Source organism: Coregonus lavaretus (genome assembly GCF_964263955.1).
Source record: "Coregonus lavaretus genome assembly, chromosome: 15".
Taxonomy (NCBI): domain Eukaryota; kingdom Metazoa; phylum Chordata; class Actinopteri; order Salmoniformes; family Salmonidae; genus Coregonus; species Coregonus lavaretus.
Window position 1 is genome coordinate 25,378,453 of NC_140002.1, and position 13,486 is coordinate 25,391,938.

The 13,486-nt window shown below is 42.8% G+C and overlaps 2 protein-coding genes across 4 annotated transcripts in view; one reads left to right on the forward strand and one right to left on the reverse strand.

Moving 5' to 3' along the window:
- The first annotated feature begins 3,508 nt into the window (after positions 1-3,508).
- LOC311142372 (mitochondrial import inner membrane translocase subunit Tim22-like) lies at positions 3,509-6,159 on the forward strand. 2 transcript variants are annotated; one of them, XM_084178017.1, is made up of 4 exons: positions 3,509-3,793; positions 4,138-4,334; positions 4,732-4,822; positions 4,917-6,159. In XM_084178017.1, exons 1-3 carry the CDS (start codon positions 3,535-3,537, stop codon positions 4,819-4,821), a joined length of 546 nt encoding a protein of 181 aa, XP_084034143.1. In that variant the 5' UTR covers positions 3,509-3,534; the 3' UTR covers position 4,822; positions 4,917-6,159. The 2 variants fall into 2 exon arrangements, with proteins under 2 accessions (XP_084034143.1, XP_084034142.1); XM_084178016.1 differs by having other exon boundaries at positions 3,523-3,793; positions 4,732-4,804.
- A 244-nt stretch (positions 6,160-6,403) lies between these two features.
- The window catches only part of LOC311142373 (active breakpoint cluster region-related protein-like), a 239,152-nt gene continuing 232,069 nt past the window's right edge, over positions 6,404-13,486 (reverse strand). The window contains exons 20-23 of one of the 2 annotated variants that reach the window (XM_084178019.1): positions 11,555-11,689; positions 11,218-11,323; positions 8,470-8,620; positions 6,404-7,867 (exon numbers count right to left, since the gene is read on the reverse strand). In XM_084178019.1, the coding sequence (XP_084034145.1) occupies positions 7,778-7,867; positions 8,470-8,620; positions 11,218-11,323; positions 11,555-11,689 (482 nt within the window). In that variant the 3' untranslated portion in view covers positions 6,404-7,777. Of the gene's footprint in view, positions 7,868-8,454; positions 8,621-11,217; positions 11,324-11,554; positions 11,690-13,486 lie in introns of both variants that reach the window. The other variant, XM_084178018.1, reaches the window with a different exon arrangement.

The window sequence follows — 13,486 nt, forward strand, 5'->3', positions numbered from 1 at the left end:
GTCTCATAGCAAAAGGTCTGAATACTTATGTAAATATCATTTCATTCTTTTATTTTGTTAATTTGCTAAAATTGATAAACTGTTTTTGCTTTGTCATTGTGGGGTATTGTGTGTAGCTTGATGATGGGAAAAAACGGTTTACAAGTTTAGGCCTAAGCATCGTTTTGAGACAGTCGTTTGACTAAGCCTGAAGGCTTTGACTGTGTAGTTTATAGGCAGATAAATGTAATAGGGCTGCAACTGACTATGGCACAGCCAGTACAGCACACAGTAGCCCTGTCATAACGACATCGACCATAAGGAATCACTTAGGGATCTATTAAAAAAATAAACAGCAAACTTTCAGAGATGACTAGACTAAATACAACAAAGCCTTAACAAAGCCTAAGCTAAGTATAGCCCTAATGAGGAACAAATGGCAGGCTGATCATGTGAAAAATACTGTAGCCGTACCCAACAGTAGCATGTGGAGGGTTTAAAATACAGCCAATGTATCCACTAAGGCCATGTCAACATAGTTGATCACAGTAATTACACATTTGTAAACTGTCACACATATTGTGTGACCTATGTGTTAAAATGGCAACAGAAAATATGTAATTACATCGTTACGTATGACATAGGCTAATTCTTGTAATTATGATCTACTAATAGCTTAAGCAGTTTATAAGCACTTAGGCAATATAGGCTACACATGGACACAGAAAGTGTCTACTGCAGGATTATCAGGTTCTAGGGTTCATAATCTTACTCACTGTGAAAGTGTGATGTGATCTATTTATGATGATCTATCATCTGGCAGAAATTATTGCTGAAAGAGTTGCTAATTGGTGAGCACTGTGTGCAATCAATTACTTATTTGGCATTGATTGTTGCTGCATAGTTACTGAGTCAGCTTGGAGGCGCTAGCCTATTGAGGTAGGCAGGAGGTTGCTTTTCTCTGTCACCAAATTTACAGGTGGAGGCAGCAGCAGACGGAAACAACATCCTGTTGAACTTCAAACAGAGACACAAAAATTAACAAAGGCCCGACAGCTCTCTTATCCACAATGGGAACAGGTCCAGTGTGCATACATCCACCTCCACCTCCACCCAGTCTGCAAAAATGACATGACAGGTTGACTCAGCTTTACCATCACAGAAATATAACTGCAGCATTCTCTAACTGTAAAATATGTGCACTGAAGATATCGACTCGAGCTGACCATACATTTTTTAAACACCGGTAAACATAAAAGAACCACGAGCTGAGGTTACAGTGGCTGTTACGAGACAAACACCTTGTCGTTGATCAACATCAAAACGTCAGTCGCTGTGAACTACAGTACTGCTAGCCAACTGGTCGTTATAACGACTCTCACAGCCTCACCAAACATGACCAACGTGTATGACTGAATGGTAAAAACGGTTAACATTATCATTGCTGGTTCAAAACGTTTATATTTTCGACAAAAACCGCAAAAGAATATAATTTTTTTCCCTCACCTCACCTGCTCTTTTTAACTCTGCCGCTAGTGCGCTCGCTGCTGCTGATGATGTGATGTGACGACGATGCTCGCGCGTGGATATATGCCGCGTTCAAATGCAAGTCGGAACGAGGAAACTCGGAAATTTCCGACTTGCTGATTCGTTGAATGCGGCACGTTTCGGAAATTTCCACGTTTCCTAGTTCTGACTATCACGTGAACGTGGCAATAGAACTGCACTTGCAGGTAGAGCGCGCGAGTTTGGTGCAGTATCTGCATCAATGATCTGGGTAGTGTAGTTTTTAAACAGTGTGTTCGTTTGAGAAAACATACTGAACAAAAATATAAACGCAACATGTAAAGTGTTGGTCATGTTTCATGAGCTGAAATAAAAGATCCCAGAAATGTTCCATATGCACAAAAAGCTTATTTCTCTCAAATGTTGTACACAATTTTGTTTACATCCCTGTTAGTGAGCATTTCTGCATTGCCAAGATGATCAATCCACCTGACAGGTGTGGCAAATCAAGAAACTGATTAAACAGCATGATCATTACACAGGTGCACCTTGTGCTGGGGACAATAAAAGGCCACTCTAAAATGTCCAGTTTTGTCACACAACACAATGCCACAGATGTCTCAAGTTTTGATGGAGCGTGCAATTGGCATGCTGATTGCATGAATGTCCACCAGAGCTGTTGCCAGATAATTGAATGTTTATTTCTCTACCATAAACCGCCTCCAACGTCGTTTTTAGAGAATTTGGCAGTACGTCCAACTGGCCTCACACCCGCAGACCACCTGAATGGTGTCGTGTAGGCAAGCAATTTGCTTATGTCAACGTTGTGAACAGAGTGCCCCATTGTGGCGGTGGGTATATGGTATGGGCAGGCATAAGCTACGGACAACAAACACAATTGCATTTTATCGATGGCAATTTGAATCCACATAGATACCTTGACAAGATCCTGAGGCCCATTGTCGTGCCATTCATCTGCCGCCATCACCTCATGTTTCAACATGATAATGCACGGCCCCATGTTGCAAGGATCTGTACACAATTCCTGGAAGCTGAAAATGTCCCAGTTCTTCCATGGCCTGCATACTAATCAGACATGTCACCCATTGAGCATGTTTGGGATGCTCTGGCTCGACATGTATGAACAGCGTGTTCCAGTTCCCGCCAATATCCAGCAACTTCGCACAGCCATTGAAGAGGAGTGAGACAACATTCCACAGGCCACAATCAACAGAATGATGAACTCTATACATGAGGCTAATGGTGGTCACACTAGATACTGACTGGTTTTCTGATCCACGCCCCTACTTTTTTTAAAAAGGTATCTGTGACCAACAGATGCATATCTGTTTTACCAGTCATGTGAAATCCATAGATTAGGGCCTAATAAATGTATTTCAATTGACTGATTTGTTGCATGTTGCATTTATATTTTTGTTCAGTGTATGATAAACATTTTATTAAATTGACACCCTCCTCATCTATTTCCTGCAGAGTTTAAATTCAAGCATCAACATACAGATATTGTCAAGTCATGTGAGAAGTGCTATGCCAACATTGATCTAAGATGATATGGCTAATGCAGTGATTTCATGTTTAGGGCTGGAATCTGGATATATTCAATATAGCATATATTAAAAAAGTGAATATAAATGTTGTGGATTGTTTGTGATTGGGAGAGTATATGCTCAAAGTCAATGAAAATGTATGCACTCACTAACTGTAAGTCGCTCTGGATAAGAGCGTCTGCTAAATGACTACAATGTACAAATGTCAATTAAATCTGTTTTTGTCGAATCTGCTAATACAGATAGGAAGACTCAGGTGCACTTCACTTGCATGCTAAAGCAAGTAGAAAAGGTTAATTCCTATATATTGACAAACATTTTCTAAAATAATCAAACAGAATTTCAATGTTATTCCTGAACGTAATTGTTTTTTCAGAAGGAATGAATATAGTTAACCTCAAATTGCCATACATTTGGCGAATCTACCGTTTTCAAATAACGTATTTCTTGAATTGACCAGCCGCACAGGTACACACACATCATGGCGGTGACCGTGGATAGTGGAAATGCCCCTGTGTCGGACACCCAATCCTCAACCTCGGCTGATCCGCGCTATGAAGGTTCAACATTTCAGTACAGCATGCTCCTGGAGCACCTCATCGGAGAGAAGAGGCCGATTAAAGATCTGAATCCGACCGTTATGGGTGGTCTTCCCAATCCCATGAAAACCGACGACCAGAAGATGATCGAACGGGGAATGGAGAGCTGTGCCTTCAAGGCGGTGTTGGCATGTGTTGGAGGTTAGCTTGTCTTTCAATATTGACGACGAAATTACAATTGCAACTTGCTTGGTGCATTTGTGTTTTGGGGGTGTAGCTGCCGGACATAACGATCCGATGGTGACAGTTGGTTGCAGCTAGCTACAGTAGTTTCTCTCTGCATGCAAGGGGCCAACCACTTATAATGCACAGTTGTTCCAAATTGTTTCTTTATTGTTATTTATCTTACTGATGATATGAGCCACTCAATCTCCCTTGATGTCTCTCTATGATGTTGTTCATTCTCACTATAACAGTTAGTATAACAGTACTATGTCCATATTTGCTGTAGCTAACACCATCTTGTGACACTGTTTTCGCTACAGGGTTTGTTCTTGGGGGAGCGTTTGGTGTGTTCACGGCTGGCATAGACACCAATGTGGGATTTGACCCCAAAGACCCCATGAGAACACCTACGGCCAGAGAGGTCCTCAAAGACATGGGCCAGAGGGGAATGTCCTACGCCAAAAACTTTGCCGTCATTGGAGCAATGTTCTCCTGCACGGAGTGCATCATTGAATCGGTAGGTTGTCTTCTGACCGTTTTTTTTCTTTTTCTGCTTTAAAACATCAGAAAATAATATGCTAACTAAGAGAGTAGCAAAGTGAAAGTAGTCTGATTGTCAGTGGATTGGTGGAACTAAAGATATATTGAAACTTAGCACTAGGTCCATCCTAAGCACTAGACAGCCTGTAATGTTTGGAGAACTTTATTACCTTAATATTATGTAACCACAAACCATTGTTCCACAAATCACAAGAACGTTAATCTTCTAGGCTAATGGTTGATTAAATTAATACCGTGATTATGTAATCATTGTTTGAGAAATACCAAAGAGAATTTAAAAACTGGAAATAGTGTGGTGTGTATTTGTCATCAGTCTCATACTGCCCCCTTGGGTTGTGTATTTTATATTACAGCACAGGGGAAAGTCTGACTGGAAGAATGCAGTCTATAGTGGTTGTGTTACTGGGGGAGCAATAGGATTTCGTGGTGAGTTATCTACTTAATGTAAGTTCAAATGTCCCATGCATTAATATCACTTTGACTAATTGTTAAATGATAATTGGTTTCAAGCTATGATTGTCTCCCTTCTGTCTTATAGCTGGGGCGAAGGCTGGAGTGCTGGGATGTGGAGGTTTCGCTGCCTTCTCTGCTGCCATTGAGTACTATCTCCGGTGAAAACTAGGGGACCTTCATTACCTCTGTGGACTATAGTTGAGAGGTAACTGGCCCTCTGGACCAGAAACAGACTTTATACCTCATGGAAAGAAACACATCCCTGCAGATGGAACATCTGAGGATTATCTACACTTGGACAATTCCATGCTGGTCTTCATTACCTTTTGTTGACTGTATCCTGTGCACAGTGATGTCATACTGGGTGGGCCAGTCCAGAATTGTGTTCCACTGGGTATGCTGGCTTTTCCTTTATCTAATAAGTTAAACTTCTAATCATCAGTGTCAGTCCATATATTTTGGTTTTAGATGAGCTGGCTATTCTCTCCTTTAGTTGTGGGTAAAATACAGCCTGGTGACATTTAAGTTTGAGTCCAGGTCAATGGGCGCGTTTTGAGTGGTAAGGCTAAAGCATCCAACTGTAGACGAAAGGTACATCAGCGACAGCCGGAATCTAAATGTACCCTTGTTTATAAAAGGTTTTCTTTCTCAAAATAAACGTCTCCATTCTCCAACACCCATATTACACACTCACAAACTGAAATGGTGTGTACATTATACAATCAATTAGTGAGAAACTCATCACATTTATTTGTATATATTTACTGTACACATGAATTGCGGAGAATTAGTTTCTGTTTCAGTCTTGTCACGTTCGCGTGGGCCAAACAAAAACCTACAATGTAGGTGATGGCTGCAGAAACCTATACTGAAAAGTTCATAAGTCGACATGTAGGCGAGTCGGACAATTTCTAAGCTCCAGAACGCAACACACTGAAAGGCGATGACTTGACAAAAGTTAGCCGCTCGAATGCACCCAATTGTTTTGACATTATCTGACTCAAACAGCCTTACTGTAAAAGCAACATGTGGTGACTGACATTATTTGTAAATGTTTACAGAATCCCCCAATTTATAGTTAACTGAAACTTAAGTCACCAAGCAGCAAAGTAGCCATTGATTCTCAAAGTCACTGGTGTAAATTGTTTATTTAAAGTCATTGAGAAATGCATTACTAGACTGGACGTGCCCACCCAGATAAGATGTTTAAAATTCATTAATTGTGAATAATATAAACTATGCTGAATGAACTCTGAGAGTTTGGTGGGTGTCTGAGAATTTAATTGCAGGACTGGTTATCAATAAAAACACAAACCACTGCTAATTGCTACCGTAGTTTTGTATTCATTTTTCAATTCTAGTGATTTGTTTGGTAACTGCATGCTCAATAGATTCAGAATACTTAAGATTGCGGTGCAAAAAATTTTGTCTGCACAGTACTGATAAAATTATAATACATGAATGTCACTTCCCAACTATCTCACAAAGTGCAGTATGCTGCACCAAACCAAACAAAAACAAGTAAAAAAATAATTACTTGCAATAAAAATTCAAGAAAGACAACTTCATTTTGGTACACTTATTTATTTTACTAAAAAAGAAAGTTAACATCAACATTTACATTTACAGTATACTCAAATTCTTCTCAAAGGAAGTAAAATACAACATTTTTATTTTCTTTTAATCTTATTAAAAATATCAAATAGGACTCATCATACAGTGCTTATTTTAAGATAGCAGAAAGGTTGGATTTGTACAGCATTGATGGAGATTGCCGGTGCAGCAAACTAGCCGTGACAACCTACCTTTGTCACCCAGCCTGATTTGATTGACAAGCTGAAAATGCAATGAAGGCATTACACTACACACATCGTCCCATAGATTATAATTGGTGTCATTGGACACTCGGAAGAGGCTTGCAATGTAATGACGGAAAAAAAAGCAAATGTGTTAAAAGTTTTTCCATAACCCTCATCTCACAGATTGATAATATCTCTTTCTTTAAAGAGTGGTTCAGAATAAACCGTACGATTTGACACTGTGTTCCTGTGATCGTTTCAGTACAGCTAACCTTGGCTGTGAATAAGAATAAGCTAAAAAAAAACATCACTACCTGAAAAGACTTCAAACAGACTCCTTGGAGCAATTCTCTAATTGTACTGGACTGTACAGGCACACGTAATATATATATTTATAAATAATAGGGCGAATTTGGCCAAGACTCAGAAAGAGGGAGGGCTGTGCTCTCTTGTCTTTGCACATGGAGAGAAAATCTGACAGTGACCATTCACTGACGTGGCGTTACTGGCGGCTTGCAAACTCACAGTCCTCAGCGCTGTGCTTTAACACACACTCTCACGCGCTTCTACATACACACAAAGCCCTCCTCCGCCACATGCACAAAGCCAGAGAGAAACAAAGGACCTATTGAACAAATAATATTTATAAAATATGTAAATGCAATTTTTCTTGGAACGCCTCTGAAAAAAAGAGAGAAAAAAAAAGAGAAGAAAGTCGAGTCAGTAACAGACCAGCTCTGGGATCATTGAGCTGGTTTCTGGATGACCCAACAGACCAGACAACACACAGTGACCCAGCAACACACCAGACCTTGACCCTCAACCCCTCACTGATAGATAGAGGTCCCAGAACGGTGGCTGTCTGTGGGGTTACTGTGGGTCAGAGGTGAGAGGTCTGCTGCTCCCTCCACTCCTGCTCTTCACCAGATGGATGTACTGCACACTAACATGACACTAGAAGACGTGACTATGGGATACAGGGGACCAGGGGGAGCACCGTGTCTCTTCTTCTCTTCCCCCACTTCTGACTCCATCTCTCAGGTTAGGGTAAGGGGTGTCTCAGTGGGGGCTGTCCAGTTTTAAAAGGGAGCTGTATGGGGGTGGGGGGGATTTGCTGTTGAGTCTTTCTCTCTGGAACCCCAAGGGATTAAACGTCAGTGGAAAAGTAGAGTGTGTTCCGCTTCAGCTCAGCGAAGGAGATGGGAGGATGCTGCAGGTAGTACAGCAACACCTGGACCTGAGATGGGGAGAGAGAAAGAGCTTGAGCCTAAAATCAATGGTGTTTCATTTAAATACCACTTATCATAGTTCGAACCAAAAAAGGACTAGGATATGGCACTTAGATAAGCCATGTGACTACACACTCTGTACTTGACTCAGTATGTGACTAAGCATCGCTCCATGATTTCTGAGTATCTGCATACTCATCTATCTACTAAACATATGGAGATGTAATAAGTCACTGCACAAACAGTTTTCGCTCAGTCTTTACAGTTAATGATGAAATATGGCATTCTATTGTTAGCATTGGGGCCTTTATGGTGATTTACAGTAGTCAGTGTTTATATAGGGCCTAGAATAAGTCATTTGTGAACAGGAAGCGGTTTCTCTCTCAGCACTGGGCAGAGCTCCAGGTGGGGCTTCCTAAATAGTCTAAATACACCTGGGAGGCTAGACCTGGCTGACACGGGTAAAACACACACAACCCCCTCAGCTACGTCGGAGTACACACACTCACTCATTCTCTCTCCCGCTTACCTTCTCACAAGGAAACGCACATACACACACACACACACACACACACACACACACAGATGTACGCACCCAAGTCACACTGACCTGCGCCATGACGTCGTGTGACCAGATGTCAGAGGCCAGTGTGATGTGTCCCTTGGATACCTCTGACTCAGAGGGCCTGAGCAGGGTGGGGCCAAACACTGTGCCCAGGTTGTGGAGGGACATCTTGTTGATGGGCTCCTTGTCAGCAACCCTGGAACACAAAACAGACAGATAGACCAGTTAGACTACAATGATCACAGGTACAGATCGGTATTCGTTATTTTTCTAGTCACGTGACATGTTTGCTGGTCTGGCCTTGTTACTATGGTGACCTATTTTCCGAAGCAATCACTGTCAGTGCAGCACAATGTGTTTTGTGCGTGTTTCTTCTACAAGGACCATTGAATTTCTGAACTAAGTTACCATATAAAATGTTCTTTATAGGAAGAGCAGAGCCATTCATATCACACTTGTAATTCACCAGAGCAGAGCGTCTAGCGGGTATCCTTAGCGTGTCTATGAGAGCAGTCTGTGTACATTCTGCTGACTGACTGCAGAGTGCACTGTCTGCACTAATGGATGTTAAAGAGATGTACTGGGATCAGGCCGCCATAATGGCTACATGGAGCAGTAGGGTGTATTCTGACCCAGCGCTAGCCCTGTAAACTGACCTCAGGCCTGCCCATAGGTAAGAAATCTGATTAATTTCTATGCACCTTCCTGCTTGCCTGCCAACCTCTGACATCCATTTATATTGCAGCCGCTTCACACATACTATAAAACCCCTCTACTGGGGATACACACGGCTCCAAGCTTTCTTTTCACATTTTTCAATCTCACCGCAAGGATTAACTGAAGGAAGGAAGGCCCTCAAAATTGTCAAAGACTCCAGCCACCCTAGTCATAGACTGTTCTCTCTGCTACCGCACGGCAAGCGGTACCGGAGTGCCAAGTCTAGGTCCAAAAGACTTCACTTCTCAACAGCTTCTACCCCCAAGCCATAAGACTCCTGAACAGCTAATCATGGCTACCCGGACTATTTGCACTGCCCCCCCACCCCATCTTTTTACGCTGCTGCTACTCTGTTAATTATTTATGCATAGTCACTTTAACTCTACCCACATGTACATATTACTTGCACCTCCCGAGTGGCGCAGTGGTCTAAGGCACTGCATCGCAGTGCTAGCTGTGCCACTAGAGATCCTGGTTCGAATCCAGGCTCTGTTGTAGCTGGCCGTGACCGGGAGACCCATAGGGCAGCGCACAAGTAGGGGAGGGAATGGCCGGCAGGGATGTAGCTCAGTTGGTAGAGCATGGCGTTTGCAACGCCAGGGTTGTGGGTTCGTTTCCCACGGGGGGCCAGTATAAAAAATAATGTATGCACTCACTAACTGTAAGTCGCTCTGGATAAGAGCGTCTGCTAAATGACTAAAATGTAAAAAAAAATTTAATGTAATACTTAAACTACCTCAACTAGCCGGTGCCCCCGCACATTCACTCTGCACCGGTACCCCACTGTATATATAGCCTCCCTACTGTTATTACTGTTATCTTTTTTTCTCAACACTTTTTGTTGTTGTTTTATTTTACTTTTTTATTAAAAATAAATGCACTGTTGGTTAAGGGCTGTAAGTAAGCATTTCATTGTAATGTCTGCACCTGTTGTATTCGGCGCATGTGGCCAATAAAATTTGATTTGATTTGATTTGAACTGAACACCAACTTTTGGGAGGAGGCGTGAGAGTGAAGTAATGTGTGACTGAAATTGGCAAGGCAGCACTACGCATTAAACTTGGTCTTAGTTCCCTCTAGTTCTCGTTATACAGCATGACTGCCTGGTCTCAGCATGACTGCCTGGTCTCAGCATGACTGCCTGGTCTCAGCATGACTGCCTGTTCAAATAAAGGTTCAATAAAAACATTGTCTGCCCTGCAGTAGGAACCCATAACAAACACCTAAACCTGATCTTTTAAAAGTCTGGTGGTGACATCTATTACTTCACTCAGAGTATGAATAAGTCCCCACACAGGCCATTACTACTGTAGCTGATGACAGACAGCTGATCCTAGATCAGATGTGGGTGATAGGAGGAGACCCATAAGTGTTCCCTAAGTGTTCCTGCCAATGCTAGTGGTTACCAGTCTGTGGTTATGCCCTGCTCTACCATGCCCTTCTAATTGAAGGCAGTTTTAACAGGCACCACCATGATGTCATCACATGTGGTTACACACTACCTTTCCAGACTGGCACATGGTTGGCCTTCTGAGACCATTACAGCTATTTTCAAAGACAAAATAGTAGTAGAGAAGTCATTTTAGCAGTAGGGAAGTCATTTTTCATTGACTTAAACGCTTCCTTCCAACTGGAACGTAACTCCTCAGTCTAGCTCCTTAACTTCACCACCAAAGGGCTGGCTTAAAAGGCCAGTGCAGACTGATGCCTCTCCAGGGCCTGGCATGCGTGTGCGTGCGTGAGCTCTGTTAACCACACAGTGTCTGGCCTGAACACTCTGATGACTTTTCCCTCTGTCCTCGCTGTCTTTTTGGGGCACTCAGTCAGTGGCTAATGATCGTGGTGCGGTCACAGTAGCAGGGGCACATCTCATGACCGCAGGCAGAGTGCAGCTGAACGTGAAGCTTTCCGGAACACATTTTTATAGCAGGCTTAAAGAACCACTCGCACATGGACCGTACTCTGGTCAGAACTCCTCCAAAGTCCACTTTAAATGTATTAGGCTGCCAGTTAATATGGCCCAACTGTCAACAGTAATATTTACTAGCCTTTATGGCAGATTATGTGTGTGTGTACCTCTTGAGATGCTCCAGCAGGCTGAGGAAGGTGATGAGGTTAGGGTCAGGCAGAGAGCGCAGCAGGTGCATCATGCAGTTCTCCTTGGCTGCAGGGTCCGACAGAGCTTTAGAGAAGAGGATGAGGATCCAGGAGGAGGAGGAAGAGAGGGGAAAGAGGAGAAGAACAGAAGAGAAGTTAAGAATTACCCCTCTACGGGGAAATATGAACCATCATTTCAATGTTATGTCTTTCAATGTTATGGTCTCAATAAAAAAAAGGAATAACCCCTCTATAACTGACTATTGAGATGCATCCTAATTGCATTGGTATGGTCTGTTAGGGTCAGAGGTCGTACCTATGCCCTCCATGAAGGCTGGGTACAGGCGGTCAGTGAGCAGGGGCTCTGGCAGCTCACGGAAGTACAGCTTCAGAGTCCCTGCAATGGCATTGATGTCCATATCACTCAACATCACCAGGATGTCTTTGGTATCTGCGGAGGGGAGAGAGAGAAAACAAAAACACACACATGAGCTCAAGGGAAGAGCATCAGCCTCAACCAAACAACTACTTAATTTCCAGACTGATCATTCTGGCTCCAGAGATGACATAACAAGTAACAACACTGTTTAAAAACCAAACCACCAGTGATCTCAGCTAAGTGAGCCATGAACACAGCAGAGAGACGCTGAGGATGTTAGCTTTGGTTTGGTCTAGGGGCCGTGACAGAGACATGGGTTGCATCCCAAATGGAACCCCTTTCCATATATAGTGTACGACTTTTGACCAGGGCCCATAGAGCTCTGGTCAAAAGCAGTGAAATATATAAGTAATAGGGTGCCATTTGGGACACACCCTGGGACTCCCAGGGAGGACAACACACAGCTGACAGCTGCAGCTGACCAGGAAAAATTCAAGGCCCTGGTTATAGTTTATATATACTGAGTATACCAAACATTAGGAACACCTTCCTAATATTGAGTTGCCCCCCCCCCCCCCTTTTGCCCTCAGAACAGCCTCAATTCGTTGGGGCATGGCCTCTACAAGGTGTCGAAAGCGTTCCACAGGGATGCTGGCCCATGTTGACTCCAATGCTTCCCACAGTTGTGTCAAGTTGGCTGGATGTCCTTTGGGTGGTGGACCATTATTGAAACACACGGGAAACTGTTGAGCATGAAAAACCCAGCAGCATTGCAGTTCTTGACACAAACCGGTGCGCACTGCACCTACTACCATAACCCGTTCAAAAGCAATTCAATATTTTGTTTTGCTTGTTCACCCTCTGAATGGGACACATACACCATTTTCATTTAATTTATATTTATTTATTTCACCTTTATTTAACCAGGTAAGCCAGTTGAGAACAAGTTCTCATTTACAACTGCGACCTGGCCAAGGCAAAGCAAAGCAGTGCGATAAAAACAACAACAACACAGAGTTACATACGGGATAAACAAAATGTACAGTCAAAAACACAATAGAAAATCTATATACAGTGTGTGCAAATGTAGTAAATTATGGAGGTATGGCAATAAATAGGCCATAGTGCAAAATAATTACAATTTAGTATTAACATTGGAGTGATAGATGTGCAGAAGATGATTTGCAAATAGAGATATTGGGGTGCAAATGAGCAAAATAAATAACAATATGGGGATGAGGTAGTTGGGTGGGCTAATTACAGATGGGCTGTGTACAGGTGCAGTGATCGGTAAGCTGCTCTGATAACTGAAGCTTAAAGTTAGTGAGGGAGATAAGAGTCTCCAGCTTCAGAGATTTTTGCAGTTCGTTCCAGTCATTGGCAGCAGAGAACTGGAAGGAATGGCGGCCAAAGGAGGTGTTGGCTTTGGGGATGACCAGTGAGATATACCTGCTGGAGCGCATACTACGGGTGGGTGTTGCTATGGTGACCAATGAGCTAAGATAAGGTGGGGATTTATAGATGACCTGGAGCCAGTGGGTTTTTGCGACGAATATGTAGTGAGGGCCAGCCAACGAGCGCGTACAGGTCACAATGGTGGTAGTATATGGGGCTTTGGTGACAAAACGGATGGCACTGTGATAGACTACATCCAATTTGCTGAGTAGAGTGTTGGAGGCTATTTTGTAAATGACATTGCCAAAGTAAAGGATCGGTAGGATAGTCAGTTTTACGAGGGCATGTTTGGCAGCATGAGTGAAGGAGGCTTTGTTGCGAAATAGGAAGCCGATTCTAGATTTAACTTTGGATTGGAGATGCTTAATGTGAGTCTGGAAGGAGAGTTTACGGTCTAACCAGACACGTAGAGGT

What these genes read in the sequence shown, in the direction of transcription:
- LOC311142372 (XM_084178016.1), top strand. Translation starts at nt 3,535, where the DNA reads ATGGCGGTGACCGTGGATAGTGGAAATGCCCCTGTGTCGGACACCCAA. An exon ending in GGTGTTGGCATGTGTTGGAG is followed by an intron (nt 3,794 to 4,137) that starts GTTAGCTTGTCT and finishes TTTTCGCTACAG; the next exon opens with GGTTTGTTCTTGGGGGAGCG. An exon ending in GGGAGCAATAGGATTTCGTG is followed by an intron (nt 4,805 to 4,916) that starts GTGAGTTATCTA and finishes TCTGTCTTATAG; the next exon opens with CTGGGGCGAAGGCTGGAGTG.